The 23,465-nt window shown below is 36.3% G+C and overlaps 1 protein-coding gene across 1 annotated transcript in view; it reads right to left on the minus strand.

The window, feature by feature from the left end:
- ANTXR2 (ANTXR cell adhesion molecule 2) overlaps positions 1–23,465 on the minus strand; it is a 151,955-nt gene that overhangs the window by 57,473 nt on the left and 71,017 nt on the right. Inside the window, exons 13-16 of the mRNA XM_024579148.4 lie at positions 9,079–9,123; positions 7,561–7,653; positions 2,207–2,374; positions 1,854–1,934 (exon numbers count right to left, since the gene is read on the minus strand). Of these exons, the coding sequence (XP_024434916.1) occupies positions 1,854–1,934; positions 2,207–2,374; positions 7,561–7,653; positions 9,079–9,123 (387 nt within the window). The remainder of the gene's footprint in view (positions 1–1,853; positions 1,935–2,206; positions 2,375–7,560; positions 7,654–9,078; positions 9,124–23,465) is intronic.

Genomic DNA, 23,465 nt, shown 5'->3' on the forward strand with positions numbered 1-23,465 from the left:
GCTTCCTCAGTGGAAGTGCTCATTCCTCATTCTACCTAACTCCACCTGATAAAATCCTACCCATTTTCAAAGTATAAGGCCTAAGGTTTTAAATAAGTATTCCCAAATTCCTCCAGGAAAAGTTAACCTCTCTTGCAGTACGCACTCAAGAGTACTTGATGCCTACCTATGACATGACCCAGATCACATTCTGGAATAAACATTATCTTTGTATATATCTTGTTTCCCAAACAAATTTCAGGTGTCTTAACAACAAAGGCTAAGGTTAACCTTTTAGTATTACCTGATGCCATTACTTGTACATATTTATAATTCAAAAAGTATTGAATTAAATCAAGATTAGTAGGAATGTTGAAAGACTAAAAAGCATTTTAATTATGAGCATTAAAAGAATATATAGAGTATTGGCAAGAGTGCTGGAAACACTTTCTTTTTTCTGGCCGCTACATCTTCAGTGTTAGCAATACTCAGAGCTTAGAAAGGTCAAACTGATTGAACAGATGAACTAGTGTTTAACATGAGGGACAGAAAACTGAAATGGAATAAAACTACAATGTCATAAAAACAATTTTAAAATGTGAAGTGAAAATCTAGCATGTTGCATGGGAAGTAGAGTTGTTATATGTTGTTCAGAGGCCGAACTCCAAATCGTGCATGCGTTTAAACAGGGGCACAGACCTTATTAGATATTAAGATCTTTCTATTAACCACGGTGGTGTGGTAACAAAAGAGGCTGCTTCATAAACCACCTGGTTCTCTCCTACCTGTGGTCCTAGCAAAGGGTAAGTGATGTGCGGGAACATTCCAAGAACACTTTCGCAACTGGATTTCCTAAATGGTTGAACTCAGGTGTTTTTAAAATTACCCCCATCTCAAAGAAGGTAAATCTTAAGATTTAGACGTTTTTGTATTTTAAGCAGCAAGACAGAATCACATAACACTGAATATAACAGCTTGGCACTAGAAAATAAATATGAATCTCATCAATTATATTACTATGTTATCCTTAAAAAAATAGCCTATTGGCTATTTTTTGCTAAATAGCCAAATGAACCTAAAGTCCTCTGAAGTTTACATGAAGGAAGTTCACAGACTTGCTGACACATAATGAAGAGATCCTGTTAATATCAGTAACAGTAGTGTGTTTCTGAACCAAACTTGCCATTGTTACATATTCAAAGGTTTAAAACCATTTTTCATACCTTGATACAATAGGAAATAGTGCTAATATATTAAAGAAATTATAAAACTGTAGTTATTCCATAGGCTTCCTTGGAAGAGAAAATGCATACATATGTGTGTGTATTTATATATTTTTGATATATATGTGTATGTGTATATACATGTATACATTTCTACAATGCTTTTAAAGATACTTTCATATATTCAAGAAATTAGATTACATAAACTGTTGGGGGCAGGGAAATAACATATGTATACCCAAAGAAATGGAGGCTCTGAGGCATGTTCTCCAGGCCTCATTGCTAGTAAGGGCTAGAGAAAGGCTTCAGTCCTAATCCCCAGTCTGTCCTCCCACCTGGTAAAACCTCAGAATGCGATGTTGTCCAGGCCAAAGGCTGAATCAATGAGTGGGCTTATTAAAGCATGTGTACAATAGGTCATAATTTTTTATGTATTACTTGAAAAGGGATTTGTGTTAAACTGCAGCTGGAAGATGTATTCTAATAGATAATAATTTATTAAGCACCCTATGTAACAGGAATTTGTATGAGATGATAATTCCTTCCTCAAGTGTAATGAGGGCTTTAAATTCTTTTTGATTATTATTTTACTGCTTTCATTATATGGACCCGAGCAGTCAGCTCTTTCCCAACACAACCCCACACACAAACCTCATCTCCTTCTTGAGGTCGCATCAAGGAAACCCGGTCGTACTGTCGCCGCAGCAAAGCCCAGAGCGCGTCAAGCCGACCCTAAAGGGAACATGATTTGTAAATTCCTAGGGGACATACTCAACATCCATCCACTAAATCAATGAGTTCAAATAAAGAAGGTAAAGCCTTATTTTTTTTCTACTCTCATTTATTTCATAAATTAAACTAATGAATAAGTAGATAACAAAAAAAGGAGATATTGTTGTTGAGAAAGCATTCATTGCTCTAATGCAGAATGAATGTCTGCTATTATGGATAGTTGCAGTTCACCGGGAAATTTCAGTTAAATTACACAAAACTTGGACAGTTACCTTAATTGGTGTGTACCACTTTGTCTGAGAAGGCTGGTATGTGGGTTTGGGTCGAGGTGGCCTAGGCCTGACCGGTTCCTCTGTTTCTTCAGGGATCTTCACCACAGCATTTTTGGCTTTCTCTAGCCTTGCACCTTCCTCAGTAGATCCTTTATCTCCCCAACGAACCTTTCAAACAAAGGAAAACAACCTATGTTAGACATATGGTACCTTAGAAAAATGAATTCTGATTTAGCCAATGGTCCTTCAATTAGCCACCTCAGAGTGAAAAGATGAGTAGGTAGATTAACTCTAAATTCCTCCTCTTCTGAGTTTTAATAGGTTTATTACCACTACTTATATACTCAACATTAAGATCCCAGAAAAAAAAAAAAAAGACCCTTTGCAAAAATCTGGAGTCAATTAAAACGTGAAACAAGCATTTCTTCTCTGTTTTAAATAAGGAGTTAATTTGTAGTTTACATATGAAATGCAGGACAGTGTGTAATCCCATTTTCTAATTAGGGAGGTTCCCCTACCAGCTAAACACAGGCCCATATATATACTGATGGCACTAGAGGAAATAGATAATAATAATAATAATTAGCATTTATTGAGTGCTTACAATGCGCCAGTCTGCATTTAATCCATACAAAAATGCAATGAGATAATGTATTTTTCCTTGTAGATGAGGAAGCTGAAACACAGAGAGGTTAAGTGACATGGCCAAAGCCACAGAGCTAATAAGTGGCAGGGTAGGGATTTGAATATTGGCAGTCTGAAATAGGTTAATAATTTTCAAATACGTTTGCATTTTATAAATGTATTTTACACAAAAGAGTTAATTGTTCCTTCCAAACTTTTCATCAAGTTTAATTAAGGCAAAATGTATGATTTAAACATTTAGCCTTCAGAAGTAAAATAATTATATGACTTTTCCTTACTTTTGTAAAGCTTGATTTTGTAAAGTAACTTTCAGTCTTTAGTTCCTGTTCTTATCTGAGTATGTTAGTTGACATATCAATTTTTCATTGAGGTAGACAAATCTGAAAAAAAAAACTGCTTTGGAGAAAAAATTCAGGGAATTCCACACATTTTAGGGAATTCCTTTTCCTGAAAATTCTGAACATTGAAAAACCACAGGGTCAAATGATTGTTTTCTTTATTTTACAATGAACAAGAAATAAGAGCTAAATCTGAGCTAAACTTTTTCATGTGTGAGCATGTAAATAGGACGTGGCCCCTTGAGGCGGGCTTTGCGCAATCAAGAGCAATGGGGAAGTCCAAAACCAGGGACATTTCCAAGGATGACGAAGATAACCTAAGTGAAGTGCTCAAAAGCAATAGGAAGTCCCATCCAGGGCACCCTGACTCATCAGAGTTAAGTGATTTCTACAAAAAAAAAAAAAAAAAAAAAAAAAGATTAAATACACTTTAAAGCATTTTAGTGACCTGAGTTGGTGGGTAGGAATACAGATGATCACTGTTCATAGGAAGAACTATTCACAGATTTTTGTCAGGCTTACTTAGATATTTTTACCCCTTTTAACTACAATTTTAGAAGAGGCTTTCAATTTCAATTGGACCCTATTGAGACATTAAAATGTATCTGTATCTTTCAATGTGATCAGTGGTACTAGAATGTTCTTTATGAGGTTGTTAAAATTGTGTTAAACACCATTAAACCTTTAGAGCTAGATATCTGGCTCTCTTTCCAGAGAAATGACCTTCTCTTTCAAATCATAGTGTCTTCACCTAGATAAACTAAAACTTTTCGAGTCTTTAGATATAGCTAAATTGAATTACAAAATCCTAGAATCAGGACACATATCCTTGCAGTTGTAAAGTCTCCATTTTAAGGGAAAAAACAAAACATGGGAAAAGATACACAGTTAAGTCAACATGTGACTATCATAACTCAGAGAAGTAACTCAGAATAGAAATATAAGAAGGATACATTTTAGATCTATTCAGAAAGTACAGATTTTAACATTTACTGCTCCCTGGCCTAGCCTCCACAGCTGATATTGCTCGCAGAGGTAATGGTCACCACACTTTCCCTCCAGGTTTCACTGACACCATTCGCAGATAAAGAACACTAAGCTAGTTAGACTGGAGTTCTGACCCAGCGTGGCATTTCTAGGGACTCAACTTTCAAAGGACTATACTTATGAAATATAGTTGCTGAGTTCTAAGGAAATTCGTTAAATAAATCTACTAGGGTTAGTTCATGAAGTAGCTTATCATCATCATCAACATCAGCACAAACAACAAAACAATTCTCACTTAATCTCAAAGTCTAACTTTATAGTTTTCCCAAAACCCTTAAAAGCAGTTAAACACATGTGCAAGTATATGCATAAATTTAATATTTTAGTTTGACCAGACTGAGGTGGTCAGAAAGGATAAAGGAATACCGAGATTAGATTACTGAAGGGAGCCTTAGCACAGTTCATATACCTGGCTATTTTTACTGTGAAAGAAAAATAAGCACAAGCTTGATAGCTAAATTCTTCCAGCGCCACTTGGCTTTCATGATACACAATAAAATTCCATAATTCCCAGAGCATATTTGGATGACTAGGAAGTTATATTATAAAGGAGCAATTTCGGAATAGAGAAAAGAAACAAAAACAGTTTCACGCTGAATTGGCAGAAACACACACTTGAAGTCATTAGGTATTGTGGATCAGTTGTGCTAACAGCTGTTATTAACATCAGCTCAGTTCCAGTTTTCTGCAAATTTCCATTACCATAGTGCTTAAATATTTAATTTAAAATAGGAATAAAAAAATTCTAAGTGAAATCCCTATACCAGTTTAAAATAACATTAGTTATGAAGATTTGTTCTGTAATTCAGATGTAGTCATAACTTCTATCATTCCTTTTACTTTCCCCACTTGAATGTATTTTTAAAAGGAAATGCTCTCCAGGTTTGAATAGGCATAATTTTAAAACAGATTATGTACCCTATTTTCCCTCTCCAAGTTTAGGTAAGTTCATGTTTGAGAAAGTTTAATGACGCTTAATTCTCATTCCAATTTTTATTCTGTATTTTCACGTATTGTGTTTCCCCTTTGTAATGCCCTCATTTACTTTCTCATATTTTCTCATTCACATTCCCATTTCCATCTCATTGATCGAATAAACCATGAAATGTAGCCAGAATTATCTAAGGCTAAATGGACCTCAATTTATTAAAGGTGGGGGAATCCTTTTCATAAATTTTTCTCAACTGAATAGAACAGGCAATATAATTTCACATATTAAGAGTCAATAACACTTAAAACTTAACATGTAAGTTATTAAAAAATGTGCATGAGCCCTTGGCTTTCTTGAGCATAAACCAGTAATATGCCCTTTGACTCAGAAGCCATTTAGGTCATGCGTATGCTTAGCTTCTCTTTAGAAAGAGATTTCAGTCTTTGGAACTCTGGAATATTGAACTAGCATAAATCTGGCATAATTTCTAGACTTTTAAGCAAGAACATGATTTACTCATTTAAAATATACTAATATATCACATACTAATATATCCATATCTTATGTGTAGTATTTTACAAGTGTGGATTTCAAATTAGAATTTATTATTCTGAATACAGGGCTGGGCAAAAATAGGTTTACAGTTGTTTGTATGGAAAATAATACAATAATTAAATAATAATATAAGAATAACTGTTTCACATACCCACAACTGGAAACCTACTTCTGACTCACCCTGTATAAGTAGTGCACGCTCAGTGTCAAATAAGTTAGGAAAAAATTGAGGAATATATAGCACGAATTGGAAATCATTCCATCCAGAGACAACTATTCTAACATCTTTTGGTGTATCCTGTCAAAACGGTGTTCCCCCTTGCGTACATCTTTTTACACATACATTTTGGAATGAGGCTAAATTAAAAATAAGTTGTGACAGATCATAGTTAGATATCCGTATGTAACACTTTTATTTACAAGTGTATTTTTTAAATACTTCGGAATATCTAATCCAATCTTTCCTGCCCCTCCAAGCCTGGGATGGTACCACAAAGGCAAGCTGAAGGAAGACGACCTGCCTGCTGTGTCCAGCAACAGTAGTTAGCCCAGCTACGCTCTTCCTACTACTTGATATTCCCGGCCACCCACATGCAAACACAGAAGCCATCTCTTCTCCAAAACACACACTTAATAGCTTCTACCCCCTGCCTTCTCTGTGGCTTATTGGCAATGAGGTACTTGTCTCAGAGGATATTTCAGCAATACAGTGGCAAGCCCTGAGGGGAAAATGGGCATTATTTTAACATCTAAAGTGTTCAAGGAAGTGACAATCACGATCAGATGACTTAAATAACCATTTAGATAATGACAATCCTGTTAAGTAGGCCCATGCTTCTTTTTTAAAAATACTGAAATTTATTCTGAAAAAGGGAAACTTTTCTTGGGAATTTGAATTGTATTGAAGTACATAAAAACAGAAAATTGTAACAGTTTTGAGGTTGTCGCTTAGCTGATTTTTGCTGGCAGTAATGGGACAAAGCAGATATGCCAGTAGGAGACATGTGCCATGGCTGTACGGCATAAAAGAACTCATCAAGAAGCAAGATTAAAGGATAAGTAATGATGAGAAAAACGTCAAGATCTGTGTTTAATAATGAAGTTAATGTATCAGTGAGAACATCCCTTCAGTTGCTCGTTGAGGAGAGATGCTGGCCTATCTAAAGTTGTTATGGGCTCAGTGCTGGCAATGATTGCTTATTATTAACTAATCACTTTTAAAAATATTTATGTGGTGGTAAGAAGACTTCATTTGATTTTTAAGATATAATATTAAAGTGCAATCCATTCCACAATTTGAGTCAGTCAAAAAATTCAATACTTTCTATAAATGATACTTAATATTAATTATCATTGTTCATAAGTGGCAACTAAAAGCGGTAAAAAAAAAAGCCTTAAATGTGCTTCCTCTCCATCTGTGGTAAGGTCATACCCATGCTATTGAATAGTTTAACATTCTTCTCTTCAAATAGTACATAGCTGGTAGATCTCTTCAAAGATGAGCATTGTTGCAATTTTAAGTGGCTGGCTTCTTCAAAGTTGATGTTCTCTGCAGTCATTTTTTCCAAAATAGTGAGAAAAACCCTAACTTTGTTTTGCCCTTTAGAATTCAGATGTCTTATCAATGCAATTCTTTGACTAATGAAGTCAGTTCTTCTTGAACAGTTTTGAAATGCCTAACATGATTCCACAGGGGGAAAAAGTCCCTAAAAGACCCAGTGTTAAGTAAAAATGGATGTATTGTAATAGTGAATTATAAAAAGTACAGTTTCCATGGCTTAATAGTTCTGGAAATACATATTCCAAATTAGCAGCTTCTATTTTTTAAAGATACCAACCTCCATTCTTTTAATTCCTCCAACTCCTCGACCGCCATAATAAGAAGCGTCCACAGTTGGCCATTTCTTGGTTGGCAGAGGATCTTCTTCCTCCTATTGAGATAAAAATTGTAAAAATTCATTAAATTATTAAAATATTGTCTAGTCAGAACTGACACATTCAACCATTTTTCTGATTAATGCAATTCATATGGCAGAAATGTAGAAAAGTTATATATGAGGAACACAGATATATTTATGCTTACAGGCATAATTTCCAGTGGAGTTCTAGAGAATATGAGGACTCCTTCCATTCTACAGTTTTAGGGATCTTCCTTATTCACTAGATTGTCAAAAGTTGCTATGAGCATCATTTTTTCCCTACTCATCACTTCATGTTTAAAAAGATAAAACATAAAAATCAGGATGGCATTTCAATAATCATTTAAAGAAGCAAAGTATGCGTAAGTTTAAATTCTGTGAAGTACTAAACTGTTAGGTAGTTGAGAAGCTTTGCAAGTGTACAACACCAGCACATTCCATATTTCATGTTGCTGACACAATTCTGGCTGATAAACAGCGTTTAGGAAAGTACAGTAGTCCCCTTCCATTCCCCCCAAGGCCCCGGTGGATCCGTGAAACTGGGAATAGTGCCAAGCCTTAGATATAGGATTCTTTTCTGTACATACATACCTATAGTACAGTTTAATTTATAAATTAGGAAATTTCATGGTGAGAAGATTTGTTCTTAATGTAGATCTTAGCAACCCCAGCATATTTTTTTTCTTATTAAGTTGAGAACTTGAAACTTTTCACATAAAGGAGGCCCTTTGTGGATTCTTTTCAGTGCATCCAAACTGCTAGCATCGCAACTCTTGCACTTCGGGGCCATCGTTAAATAAAGCAAGGGTTGACTGAACACACGCGCCCCGACGCTGCGGCAGTGGATCTGATAACCGCGAGGGCTACTGAGTTAGTAAGAGGCGGGCGGGCGTACAGCGCGGCTGCTCTGGACACAGGGGTGATGATGCACGTCCGGGGCAGGACAGAGTGAGATGGGGTGCGACTTCATCACCCCATTCAGAATGGCATGTGGTTTAAAACTTACGAATTGTTTATTTGTGAAATTTTCCATTTAATATTCTCAGACCTCAGGTGATCACAGCTGACCACTAGTAACTGGAACTACAGAAAGGGAAACTGCGGATAAGGGGCCTACTGTAGTAATCCTGGTGAAGAAAGTAACGTCTTTAAACTGCCACTTCGGATTTTCCAACATATTGCTCTACTAAGTAAATTAAATCTCTCTATACTGTTGATCTCGATAGCCAGTCTGTGTTTATCGATGTGTGAGGGACTCATTCCTTTAACACACAGAAGAAACCCTAAGAGGACAAACAATAACAATCGATTTTCATGAATTCTGAGGTCCACACATGGGTGTCATAGTTATTCAACAATAATGTAATTAGTCAAATTTGGGGATAGTACCTTCATACAGAGAAAAACACCTACATCACTTATTAGGCACTCGCTTACCTCTCTTGGTGCAGAGGGTGGTGGCGGAGGAGGATCCTTGATAACCTGTCCAAAAAACCAAAATCAAATGTAAAAACTTTTGGTGGCATAGTGAGGAAACAGTAAGGATGTGTAAAAAATAATTAGATTACCGGTAGTATAACACCATGTTAGCACCAACGATGCCCCCAGTGATCCTCGCCTCCCAATATGTATGCTCCTCCCTTTCAATTTGGACTTTATTCTAAGTAGGTTTTGACTACCAAGCATGAGGTAGAAGTGGTACCATGTGACTTCTGAGGCTAGGTCAAAATTAGTTTTTCTGCTTCCCTTGGACTCTTGAAAACACTCATTCTGGGGGAAGCCTGCTGTCACGTCAGAAGTCCACCCCGAGATCATCGAGCTGTGAGGAAGCCCAGGGTAACCTTATGGAATGTCTGGGTGATCAGAGAGAGGCAGCTGGCCAGCCCCAGCTATGTCAGCCATCCCAGCTGAGGTGCCAGACGTGTGAGGGAAGAATCTCTCTCAGACATATAGGCCTCCTAAACTTCTAGTTGACTCTAGCCCAGCTGCCACCTGACTGCAATCACATGAGAGAATACCGGAGTGAGACCCTCCTAGTTGAGCCCATCTCTACAGAAGCGTGAAGACACTAAATTGATGTTGGAAGACATGAAGTTCTAGAGTCATTTGTTAGGCAAAACTAGATAAAAAGCACCTAAAATTCACAAAACTCCTCACCCACATTCATTCATTCTATCTTATGGTATAGACATATTATCAGATTTATATTATTAGATTCAAAATTGTCAAATACCTTGCACAAAATCTCACTAAGTGATTCTTCTAATGTCAAAATGTTAATGTCACTAGACTGCAGTATGCCCCTCAAACAGAGTAGGAATTGATGAGTGAACTCCTCCTGTTGTGACTCGTTCATTGACTTTTTCATAAATTGGCAATACAAAACTTAATTCGCTTTAGAGGAGATAATAGAGAAATTAACATGCTCTTTCCCCAGCCTTTAACCTAGAAACAAATCAACTTTTTAGCCAACATTCCTTTTCCTGTGGATAACTACTTATTATATTCTTTCTTGAAATTTTACACAGTGAATTCCTTATGTGAGCGGAATGGAGCCTGACATCTAACTTAAATGGACTTAATGGTGCTGGATATCTGGACTTTCACACCATCATGTTAGGAAATTATTGACCAAGTGCCAGTGGCTTCTGATTATTCAGCTACACATCCAAGTCTCTAGGCCAAGAAAAAAAAGACTGAAAAAAAACCCTCTTTACTTCATCTAATGCCAAATGCTCTGATTATACTAATAAATTTTCAAACATTTAAAATAATAACTTTGAAAATGAATACATCAAATAATTATTATTATTTAGGTATGGTACTATTGATTATCCTGGATTTGTTTTTTTTCAAAGACTGCTTGTCTTTTGAAAATAGGTGCTGAAGTTTTTCCAGGTTAAATGATATGATGCTGACACTTTCACCAAAATAATTGGGACTTGGGGTTAGCCTGAAATTGAGAAACTGAGTGAAGGAGACAGACATACATGATTCATTATTTTAGTCTTTCTCTGTGTGTATGTTTGAAATTTTCTTTAATGAAAGGTATTGTTTAAAAAGTTAATGTTATTTATAATGTGGAGAGAACTGACTCTTACTTTTTTATGTACAATATTTTCATCATTCAAATTTTAGTTTAGATGTAAATCTTGGGGAAAGAATACACAGGGAGTAATTACAACCCCACAGAGATAACTGGACAGTAATTTAGCATGACTGCATCTCAAACTAACTGATTCTTGTTATTTTTGAATGCTACAAGAACTGCTATTATTTCTATGTAACCATTTTGTTTAATTTAATTTTATTTTATTAATAAAATTCTAGTTCTTTCTGGTAATTCTGAAAGACAAAAATTTGTGAACTTTTACAGTGAACCCAGAAATAAATGCCAGTAGAGGATTAAGATTTAAAATATCATAGTAAAATAAAAGAAAGTTAAGATTATTAAGCTACAGGTGAATTTCCTGTATAAAAAGAAGCACTTCATATTATTATCAACCTAAATGTCCAAAATTAATCAATGAAAACTGGATCTGTCAACATTTTACAATCAACAGAGTAAAAATCAACTTAAACATCTCCATTTAAAAGCCAACTCTTCTTCTGTTTCTTCTAGTTGCAGCCTCAAATTTTTCACATAATCTGTAATTTCTTCCTCTCTTCTAAATGATTCCACCAAATCATTTACCATATCCAATAGATTCCTTGAAGCATTTCCCCCTTCCATGAATTCCTCCAAATTTGCCAAAGCAGATCAGATTCCCTTCATAAGCATGGATGCATTTATCAGAGTTGATAACAGCTTAAAAAAAACTGTAACTTCCATAAGGATGGGTTTTCTGTCTTCTTTGTTCCTCACTGTTTTCCCAGTACTTAGCAAATTTTCTATATTGTAAGGGAGAAGAAAGGAAGGAAAAAGGGGAACTTAAAAGAAGAAATGAGGAAGGTGGGAAAGGTAGAAAAGAGGGGGGAGGAAAGGTCAAAGAGATAAACGAGAGGGGAAAAGAGAGGAAGGGAGGAAAGGAGAGGGACAGGGAAAAAGAACATTTTTCAACTTCTCCAGTGCACATTCAACCAAAACTTCAATTTTATGAAAAATTCCCACCAAGCTGTAATCCAACTGTGCTTGAACTCCTGCAATAAAGGGAAACTCACTACCTCACAAAACAAGTCATTCCACTGGCAAGAAACTTGTATCACTCAAAAGTTTTTCCCCCAAAAGAAGCCAAAGCCTCCCCCTCTGTAGTTTCCACTCTTTAGTACTAATCCTTAGATGTGGAAACACACAGACACACAACTAATTTTTCATCCAGAAGTGAGCAATTCCTATTTTTGAATACTAGGATGATAACCACATATCTATTGAGCCTATTCATCTGGAAGCTAAACATTGCAACCATTTCTGATACAATGTTTCTGTATTTTTTCATCTCATTCAGTTCCTTAGTATATATTCACTTGATCAATATGTCAAAGTGTGGTTTCCAGAACTGCTATTAACATATTAAGTATGGCCAACCTACTTTAAGTAAATGAATGGTGCTCAGAGAAAACAGATGCACCCCATCACTCCTCACTCCCATTTTATGAATTTTAATTAATAACACATTAATAACATTGACTGGTAGTCTTTAATTACCATAGACACCTAGCGCGTTTCTCTATCTCTAAATCCATCCCTTAATCTAACCTATGTAGCCAGGTCAATACTTTTCTAACAGAAGCTCAATTGATCATTTCATTGGTCAAAATGGGTCAATGGTTCCACTGACCACAATTGAAATCAATACTGAATGTTATTGGGACAACTTTACAAATCACACTCCCACTGTTAATTTTGTAAATTACCATAGTGTGTTCTCTAAGGTTCTCTCACTAGAAAAAGACAAAGATATATCCTTCATTCCCATGAGAATGTGAGTATAATATATCTAAACTCATTTTCATTTCCTTTGAGGATTTCAAATTTACTCTGCCTATTACCACTACTTGTTGCACTGGTATATAAATTTCTAACGACATAAATAGTATCCCTAGCCTGTTCTATAGATCTCCCAAGAACTACTGAACATCCCACTCTACGACTCCACCATTTTTTATGTCATACTCATTATCCTGCATAGCATCCAGTATTAGCATTGATATAGACAAACTAAATTTCAATTTAAAATCCTTGTATGATCACTTCTCACAACTCACAAACAGGATAGTGAGCGGTATCTTTGCATTCTTTCACTTTACTGGAGACCCATTATCTGGTATCATAAGCCACAGCCTGAAAAACCAAAGCTCCTTTTCAGTATATTTACATGAGCCAGGTCTTCTATTCTCATTGTTCAAATGCCTCAGTGTGGTATAGTTCCACACTAACCCCTACTTACAAACCCCTTTACAAGTATCTCTACTCCAAGCAGACTGAAGATCCCTTCGCTTCCTCCAAATAATATGACCATTTCCATGTTGAGTGCTACCCAGCTTTCACAGACTGGTCTATCAAATTAGTATTGTTTTATCTGGAAGCCTAAAAACTGCTAAAACTGTATTTTGCTACTCAGTTGAACCATTCCTGATTTATATGTTTACTTTGGAATGTTTCAATTACCCATTAAGACTGTAGATTTCTTAAGAGCAATAATCATTTCCCCTTCTTTGTAAACATCACTAGTGACTAAGAAAGTGCTCTGCAAACAGCAGGGAATAAAAACATGAAAGTAAGCTGAAGGAAATAGCTGAGAACCTTCTCAAAGGCTCACAGTCAACCTTTAAATTTGTAAGAAAAAGAGGAAGGAAAAATATAAGTGATAAACAGAGATGACTTCCAAGAAACTAAAATTTGCTTATTCCAAAGAAAATAAAGCATAGAATTTCTCTTTCAACCAATAAAGGCAGAGAACTAAGGAACTCATTGGCAGATGGGAAGATATAAGACTACCCAAGTTTCTTCATGTGGAAAATTAATGCGATTAATTGTAGGTACTTTCCAGTATGAAAATTCTAATAGAATGTTTTTAAAAACCTACAAATCATAATATTTCCGCCAGGACTTTTGCTTCTGTGCCTTTCCATAATTAAGTAGCCCATATGTCTAAATGCATTTTTACTCACCTTCTTCCAGAAAAGAATATTAGGGTTTGTTTTTCCAATAACATGTAATTAATTTTACAAATGACTAAATGCGTGACATTATAAATTTAAATTGACTTTGAAATCCTGACAGCTATACACTGTTAACAATGGAAACAAAGGCCTTAAAACTCTGCTTAAATCAAAAAGTTATCTGGTAAATTAAGAGGCACAACCACAACCACAACAAATAACAGCACCTTCAGAAACTGACCAGAGCTGTGGCTCAGAACTACCCTTTATTGGCTCTGCCATATACCACACACTATGTTTCTCTTATTTTCATACCCCTGTGCGGTTACTATGCTTCTCTTCATTTTAAACACAAAGAGGGAGAGACTCTTACTTCAAGAACTTTCTCAAGGATATACAAACACAATACATTAGAATTAGGATTCAAACCCAGGGCTCAGGTCCATCTACCTCCAAACTCTAAATTCACCATCTTCTGCCACATGACATGCTTTTAAAATAAGATTTGGACTGCAAAGGGAAAGAGCACAGAAGAAAAGGTTTAAGATTTTTTGAGTAATTGTTACTGGCTAAGATATATAGATGAATAGATGGATAGATGGATGGATGAATGTATAAATAAATAGGTAGGTATATATACAGATAGAAATAGTTTAATATTTATGGTAACTGTGTGAAATAGAGGTTATCATTCCCATTTTATTGAGATCTAACTTGTTAATTCACATACCCAATATCATTAACCTAGAGATGATGGAATGGAAAATAAAATATTTGTGTGTGTGTGTGTCTGTGACATTTCAAAATGCTCCCTCTCTTCAATCTACCACATGGCCTCAAAAGTAACAAAGGAGGGGGAAAATAATCTGAAGCCATTCATCCCAAAAGCCAAAAGTGGCAAATATCTGTGTCTAACTGATATCCCTGTATTTCATTAAAACTACTACAGGATAAAAGAAAACCTTACTCTTAGTCCAAATACATTAAAAAAAAAAGTCATGAGAATCCCATTCTTGTATTAAATAGTGTAAGAACACATTCATTTCAGAAAAAGATGTATTCATATGCACCATATTTTATGAGAATTTGCAGATTTTAAAAGGCATAATATTGCCCAGTTGCCAGGATTTTTTCCACTTAGCATCCTTCAGCTCTGTATTGAAGATTCTGGAAAACACTTTCACCACTTTATGAACCATATGCAGAGTTTGATTCTTCTCCAATTTTTTTTTCATTTGTTATTATCATCATCAGGGAGGATTACATCTCATCTACTTAGCTGCTAGAATTAAGATTTCAGTTTGGAGGAGAGCCGATTTCTTAGGGAAAAAAAGTTAGCTGCTTCAGGCAACAGTCCTTTTGATCTGCTCATTAACACTTTTCAAATGTTCGAGTGATGTGGGCATTCTTTGCGCTAGAAAATGTCAGCACTGGAGCCTGCAGCCAGCTTGCTGCAGTCATATGTTCTGATATTCAGAAAAGAGTGAAAAGAACTGTCAACAGTGAACTGCACTGAATTAAAGAAAGGAAAAAAAACATACAGTACAACAACTGTAGATCAATGACTATTTCAGAACTGATTGCTGCCAGTGACAAAAACAAATGCCCACTTTGTCAGCAATGTCATCTGAGTGCCTAGGAGCCCACAGACAATAGAAAAATCACTCTTACTGCTTACAAAAATTTGTTTAAATATCAGTGGGTCTTCCTTTCATTCTCCCTTCTCTTTCTGATAAGATCAGAGAGCAAGTGTTTTCCTCTCCTCTGAAACACGTGAATACAAAGTCTCTTACCCTGGTGTTTGGGATGTCCTTTTCTGAATCTCACAAAACTAGATGCTTTCAACATTCAGACCAAAATATGGTCCGGATTACCTTATCCCTTTCCTTTCCTCCTTGGCAGACTCAGTGATGGTCAAATTGTTGTGCACCAGTTATGCACAAATAACTGGTGGGAAGTCTGGACAATAAGTATTTAAAATGCCGAATGGGGACTGGAAAGAGAAGTGTGAGAGTTTACTCTGCCAGCGGTTAAGTCAAGGTTCTGCTGTCAAAGCAAATACACTAAGACCAGGAAGAGTTTGCAAATGATGCTCTGTTGGAAAACATCACCATGGAAGCAGTAAGTACTAACATCACACTCTATTTCAAGGAGGCAACCAAACATAAATCATTTTAATTAATCGTGCAAGGAAGGCATATTAAAATTTAAATTACTTCTGTTTTATTGTGTATTCTAAAAAAAAAAAAATCAGGCTGCTCTCAAAGTAACTCAATAAAGGCACCAAGAGCCCTCCTCAACAATAAAAAAACAAGTGAATGTAGAAGCATTATTACTAGTTAGAAAAAACCAGCACAGCTGTTGCTGGCTAAGAAAATGATTCCATAGAGCTCCAGTCAGATATATCCTCGTCATGAAAGCTCAACTTACTCATAAGCAAATTGGGCTTTAAATAGATAACTTTTTAAATGGCTTTTTAAATTAAGATTTATGAGATATTTATGTAATGTCTTAAATGCACTAAGGAAAATGAGCTTGCAGTATTCCCTTGAGGATGAAGAACTTTGGCCAAGGACACTAGAGCAAAGTAAACATTTATCATTTCCAGCATATTCAGATATTTATTTGCAGCTGTATAACACACTCTAATTGACAGCACTCCAGAAAGCCTTTGTTTGCCACCTCATTAGCCTTACATCTGTAATTCTGTGGAATGCCTGGTTATTCCACATGATGCAACTATAGGGCTGGCATTCCTGCCATCCTGATAGAACAGCAAATCTGCTATAAACACAACGTACCTTCTCAGTTAAAAATGAGGAAAACATCCATATTTTCTGATATCTCACTCATGATTCAATACATAACTTCATCTTTAATCTTTCCTGTCCCATTTTTTTTTTTTTAATTTAAGGGGAAAGAAAGGATGCTGTCGATGTCGTTGTTAAAGAAAAGCAATTGTAAAAGAGGGATGTGAGGGTAGTCAATAAGCAGGATGCAGACTCTTAACAGATGGTGAGAAATAACTTCACACAAAAACGAGAACTTCTCCCCTTATGGAATAGTTTGCAAACTCAACACACTCCATAATTCACTATTGGTAGTGCCTAAAAATCTCAGTTTTGCATGAGGACTCTTTCATTATGATCATAACCAGATGAAGTTCTCCAAATACCATTGGTTTAGATTTCTATTTGTCATGGGAAGCCCAGGCACACAGAAGACACTATTCTGCAACATTTTAAATTAATATCATCTCCTGGCTGATGTAGCTCAGTGGATTGAGCACCAGCCTGTGAACCAAGGGGTCACCAGTTCAATTCCCAGTCAGGGCACATGCCTGGGTTGTGGGCCAGGTCCCCAGTAGGTGGTGTGCAAGAGGCAACCACACATTGAGTTTCTCTCCCTCTTTTTCTCCTTCCCTTCCCCTGTCTCTAAAAATAAATAAATAAAATCTTTAAGAAAATAAATTAATATCATGTCTCTTTTATCCTTGAAAATACTCACTAAAATGAACTGAAGATTTAAAACTTTAAAATAGTCTCTTTGGATTCCATTGCAGAATTCTTTTTCCCTTAACCTTTTTTATTCTAAGCCCCTCTGTGGCAATCTAGTGAACCTATGAAACCCCTTCTCAGAATAATTAAGCTAAATTAAAATACACAGGACTTAAAGAAAACTAATTATATGAAAATATAATTATCAAAGGTGTAAAAGAAACAATCTGTGATATAGAAATATATGCTTCTTCATTAATTTATTAAATAATGAAATATAGTGGGTCTAGGAACTTCCATATTTTTGAAGTAGTGATATGGGTAAAAGATATTTTAAAAATATCTGAACAATAATAAATGTGATAAGGATATCTATGATTACTACTGGTGACCAACTCTTCAGAACTGCTAATACTTTTGTGGACAGTGGCCTTCATTCATAAACAAAAAAAATGATACATTTCAGTTAAAGGTAAATATAAATATTTTTTTCCATCCAAGTTCCTAATCCTCAGGTCAGAAATCCTTCTGGGGTATATGTAAAAGCAACTAGAAAAGAGTTAAATTGTTTCTACTTCAGTGTTTTATTACAATCAAAATTTTGTATGCAATTGTAATTATAGTTCCCTTTACATAGAGTCACGAAGGTCACATTTCCTATTGTATACACATTATAAGGTACAGAGTTTAAATAAAGTCAATGAAAATCCTACAAGAAACTGATATTGTAGCATGAATTCCCTTACGCACAATACTTCTTAATAGTTGACGGAATTTTTATTAAAACTGTGTACAGTTTGTCCTATTTTGAAATTATCTTCCAGGTCATAAGATAGGAAGTGTCTCACTTTTAAGAACTGAGAAATTTCAAGAAGGCCACGTGCTTACTGTGCACCATGCCTGCTTTACAGTGATGTGTAAAACACATACAATACTTCGTAAAATGTTCAAAAAATCACAGAGCTAGTTGTTTAATCATAATTTCATTTAAGTGTCTCCAAAAAAAGTACCATTTTCTAACCTGAGTAACCTTTTAAGGATTTTGGCTAAAATTTTGATGTGAAATATTCTAGAGAAGCTATTTAAGACTTCGATGCATTTCTTATTCCCGATACTAAATTGGTACAGCCAAGGAGGCGTGGGTCACAGGTTCACGGACACAGGATTCACTTAAGATTTCAAATACTTTGATTTTCCCTGAAGAGTAAAAAGGACAATTTCTAGCTTTCAGAGGATTCCATGGTTCAACATCTAAATATGAATGGGATTGTACGAGCTTCATCCAACAAAGAAGCAACCTGAGAAAGCTGTGCCTGGATCCCTATTGTCAATTGATTCCAATGCCTCAGATACTTCTGAAATTTAGAAACCTGTTTCTTCCAAAACTTCCTTGTCACTCTGAAACAGTAAGCAAATTCTACTAAGCATACAAAGCACTATGCAGATTTACTCTGCAATTACCCCAAACAAACAAAATGGTAATTCTAATTTTAAAGAATGCATATTAATTTCAGTAGCCTTGGAACCACTGAAAACATTTTGAACAAGAGTTCATTGTCTCCCACCTTACAACTTCATGTATATCTCTTGTGTACTCCATGCACAGTTTTTGTAATGTGTTGGTCTGAAAATATATTACATAAAAATTCCCCAAATCCATAGCCTGAAGCAGTGATTCCCAACCCTGAGGAATATCAGAACCACCTAAAGAACATATTAGTTTCTTAATGGTGCTGTAACAAATTACCACAAACATAGTGGTTTAAAATAACAGAAACTTACACTCTAATAGTTCTGGAGGCCAGAAATCTGCACCAAGTCTCACAAGGCTAAACTCAGGTGTTGGCAGAGCTGGTTCCCTCTGCAGGCAGCAGAGGTATGTCTCTTCTTTGCCTCTTCCAGTGCCCAGTAACCCTCAGCATTCCCTGGCTAATACCCCTATCAATCCAAACTCTGCCTCCAGAGTCACATTGCTTTCTCCCCTTCTGTAGTCTGATCTCCTGCACTCTAACTCTTATAAGGACACCAGTGATTGCATTTAGAGCCTACCTGTCATCCCCAATAACCTCCTTGTCTCAAGATCCTTAGAGGACCCAAGATGGCAGAGGAGTACGTGGATGCTACACTAACCTCCTCCCAGGACCAATCTGGAAGTACAGCTAAATTGTGGAGAAATCATCCAGAATAACCAACTGACCACTAGTTGACAAGAAGCCTTATAACGAAGGACAGACGGAGGAAACCGCTTCACCACAACAAGACTAGTAGGCAGTGTGGAGGTGGCATGAGAGGGCTGGCTGGGATCCCCTGGGTGGCAACTGAAATTCCAGGGGGATATTTCAGTTGCCAGGGTGTTACCCTGAGAAGTGCGGGGTCTAAACCCCAGTCTGGGCTCCCCAGCCCACAGTACCAGAGCCAGAAAGGGACTCAGGTAACATCCAGCTGTGAAAAGTAGCAGTGGTTTTGGCTGCTAGGGAGAGAAGGCTGGAGACACAGAGGCCTAAGAGCCCTGAAACACCAATCCACAACAACCTATGCACCCCAATGTTCACGGCAGTACAATTTACAGTAGACAAGTGCTGGAAGCAACCTAAGTGCCCACCAGCAAATGAGTGGATCAAAAAACTATGGTACATTTACACAATGGAATTCTACGCAGCAGAGAGAAAGAAGGAGCCTATACCCTTTGCAACAGCATGGATGGGGCTGGAGAGCATTATGCTAAGTGAAATAAGCCAGGCAGTGAGGGACAAATACCATATGATCTCATCTTTAACTGCAACATAATCAACAAAAGAAAAAAGCAAACAAAATATAACCTGAGACATTGAAATTAAGAACAATCTAACAATAGCCAGAGGGGAGAGCACAGTGGGGAGAAAGAAGGGTTTTCAGGAACTATTATAAAGGACACACGGACAAAACCAAGGGGGAGGGTGGAAGCAAGGGAGGGAGATGGGTTTGGCTGGGGTGGGGGGGAGTGGTGGGGAGAAAATGCAGACAACTGTAATTGAACAAGAATAAAGTAATTAAAAAGAAAAAAAAGGCAATACACAAAATTTTGTTTGCCGCCACTTTCCCTAGGCTCCAGCAGAGGGAGGACAGAGTGGACTAGAGAAGCTTGAGGAGAGTACGGGGTTGGTGACTCTGGGGAGAGAACTGAATGAACAGCCACCAGAATTCCTGTGCTGAGTCATTCCCCTCCAAGTGGCAACTGCCTGAGGAGAAGCAATAGCCCTGCCCATAGGAATTACTCTGCTCCAACCTGTGGAGCTTAAGTCTGGCTGCTGATTACAGCTTGATTATATTAACAGATCAATGAATCCAAGACCTGGTTCTTTGAAAAGATAAGCAAGATTAACAAAACTTTAACCAGACTCATCAAGAAAAAAAGAGAAGGATGCAAATAAATAAAATCAGAAATGAAAGAAGAGAAATAACAACTGACACTGAAGAAATACAAAGGATGGTAAGAAAATATTATGAACAACTATATGCCAACAAACTGGACAACTTGGATGAAATGGATAAATTCCTAGAAACATACAATCTTCCAAAACTAAATCAGGAAGAATCAGAGACTCTGAATAGACAGAATACACCTAATGAAATTGAAGCAGTAATCAAAAAACTCCCAAAAAACAAAAGCCCTGGACCAGATGGCGACACAGGTGAATTTTACCAAACTTTTCAAGAAGAACTAACATCTGTCCTCAAACTCTTTCATAAAATTCAAGAGCTGGGAAAGCTCTCAAACTTATTTTATGAGGTCAGCATTATCCTAATTCCAAAACCAGTTAAAGACACTACAAAGAAAAAAAATTATAGGCCTATATCATTGATGAACACAGATGCTAAAATCTTCAACAAAATATTAGCAATCCAACTACAGTAATGCATCAAAAAGATCATATACTATGATCAAGTGGGATTTATTCCGGTAATGCAAGGTTGATACAACATATGCAAATCAATCAATGTGATTCACCACATAAACAAAATGAAGGGTAAAAACCATATGATCATATCAATAGATGCAGAAAAGGTATTTGATAAAATCCAGCACCATTTATGATAAAAACTCTCAGCAAAGTGGAAACAGAAGGAACATACCAAAACCCAGTAAAGACCATATATGACAAACCCACTGCCAGCATCATATTCAATGAGCAAAAACTACACGTGTTCCCATTAAGATTGGGAACAAGATAGGGATGTCTGCTTTCACCTCTGTTACTCAACAATCCTAGCCACAGCAATCAGACAAGAAGAAGAAATAAAAGGCATCCAAGTTGGAAAGGAAGAAGTAAAACTGTCTTTATTTGCAGATGACATAATACTGTACATAGAGAACCCCAAAGATTCCACCAACAAACTACTAGAACTAATAAATGAATTCAGCAAAGTAGCAGGTTACAAAATTAATATCCAGAAATCAGTTGCATTTTTATATGCCAATAACAAAATAGCAGAAAGGGAAATCAAGAAAACAATCTCATTCATAATTGTTTCATAAAGAATAGAATACCTAGGAATAAACCTAACTAAGGATGTAGAAGACCTGTTCTTGGAAAATTATAAGACACTAAAGAAAGAAATTGAAGAAGATACAAATAAGTAGAAGCACATAGCATGTTCATGGATAGGAAGAATGAGCATCATTAAAATGTCTATACTACCCAAAGCAAACTACAGATTCAATGCAATTCCTATCAAGATTCCAATGACAGATATCACAGAACTAGAACAAATATTTCAAAAATGTATATGAACAACAAAAGGTCCCACATACCAACAGCAACCGTGAAACAGAAGAACAAAGTTAGAGAAATCATGCTGTAATATCAAACTATACTACAAGCCTATAGTAATCAAAACAGCATGGCACGGGTATAAAAACAGATACATAGATCAATGGAAGAAAATAAAGAGCCTAGAATAAATCCACACCTTTATAATCAATTAATATTTGACAAGGAAGCAAGCAGATACAAGGGGTTAAATATAGTTTATTCAACAAATGGTGTTGGGAAAATTGGAGACATACATGCAGAAAAATGAAACTAGACCACCTTTTGACACCACATGCAAGAATAAATTCCAAATGGAATAAAGACTTAAATCTTAAACCAGAAACCATAAAAATTCCAGAAGAATATATAGGCAACAAAATCTCAAACATTGCTCATAAAAATTTTTTATCAGATATATCTCCCAGGGAAGGGAAGCAAAAGAAAAAAATTAAAAAATGGGATTACATCAAACTACAAACTGAATGTTTTTTTGTACAGCAAAGGAAATCATCAACAAAATAAAAAAAAAACAACTCACCAAATGGGAGAACATACACCAATATCTAATAAGGGCTTAATATCCAAAGTTTATAAAGAACTTATAAAACTCAACTTCAAAAAAAAATTAAAAAATGGGCAAAGGACCTGAATAGACACTTCTCCAAAGAGGACATACAGATGGCCACTAGACATATGAAAAGATGTTCAATGTTACTAATCTAATTGTCAGAGAAATGCAAATTAAAACCACAATGAGATACCATCTCACACCTGTCAGAATGGCTATCATCAATAACTCAACAAACAACAACTGCTGACAAGGGTGTGGAGAAAGGGGAACCCTTTTGCACTGTTGGTGGGAATGCAGACTGGTGCAGCCACTGTGGAAAGCAGAGTGGAAATACCTCAAAAATTTAAAAATGGATCTGCCTTTTGACCCAGCAATTCCACTTCTGGAAATATATCTGAAAGAACCCATAACCCTAATGGAAAGAACATAAGCACCCTGATGTTCATTACAGTGTTATTTGCAATCACCAAGATAAGAAAGCAGCTCAAGTGTCCATCAGTAGATGAGTGGATAAAACAACTGTGGGACATTTACACAATGGAATTCTACTGGGCCATAAAAAAGAAGAAAATTTTACCCTTTGCCACAGCATGGATGGACCTGGAGAACATTATGCTAAGTGAAATAAGCCTGTTAGAGAAAGACAAACACCATATGATTTCATTCACATGTGGAATCTAATGAACAAACTGAACTAACAAACAAAACAGAGACAGACTCAGAGATGGAGAGCAGATTACAGCTAGTGCTGGAGGGAGTGGTTAGGGAGTGGAGGGATTGAGCAAAAAGGAAAAAGAACTCATGGACAAGGACAACAGATTGCTGGGGTGAAGTGGGTGTAAGGGGCTAAATGGTAATGGA

Source organism: Desmodus rotundus, chromosome 4 (assembly GCF_022682495.2).
Source record: "Desmodus rotundus isolate HL8 chromosome 4, HLdesRot8A.1, whole genome shotgun sequence".
Classification (NCBI taxonomy): domain Eukaryota; kingdom Metazoa; phylum Chordata; class Mammalia; order Chiroptera; family Phyllostomidae; genus Desmodus; species Desmodus rotundus.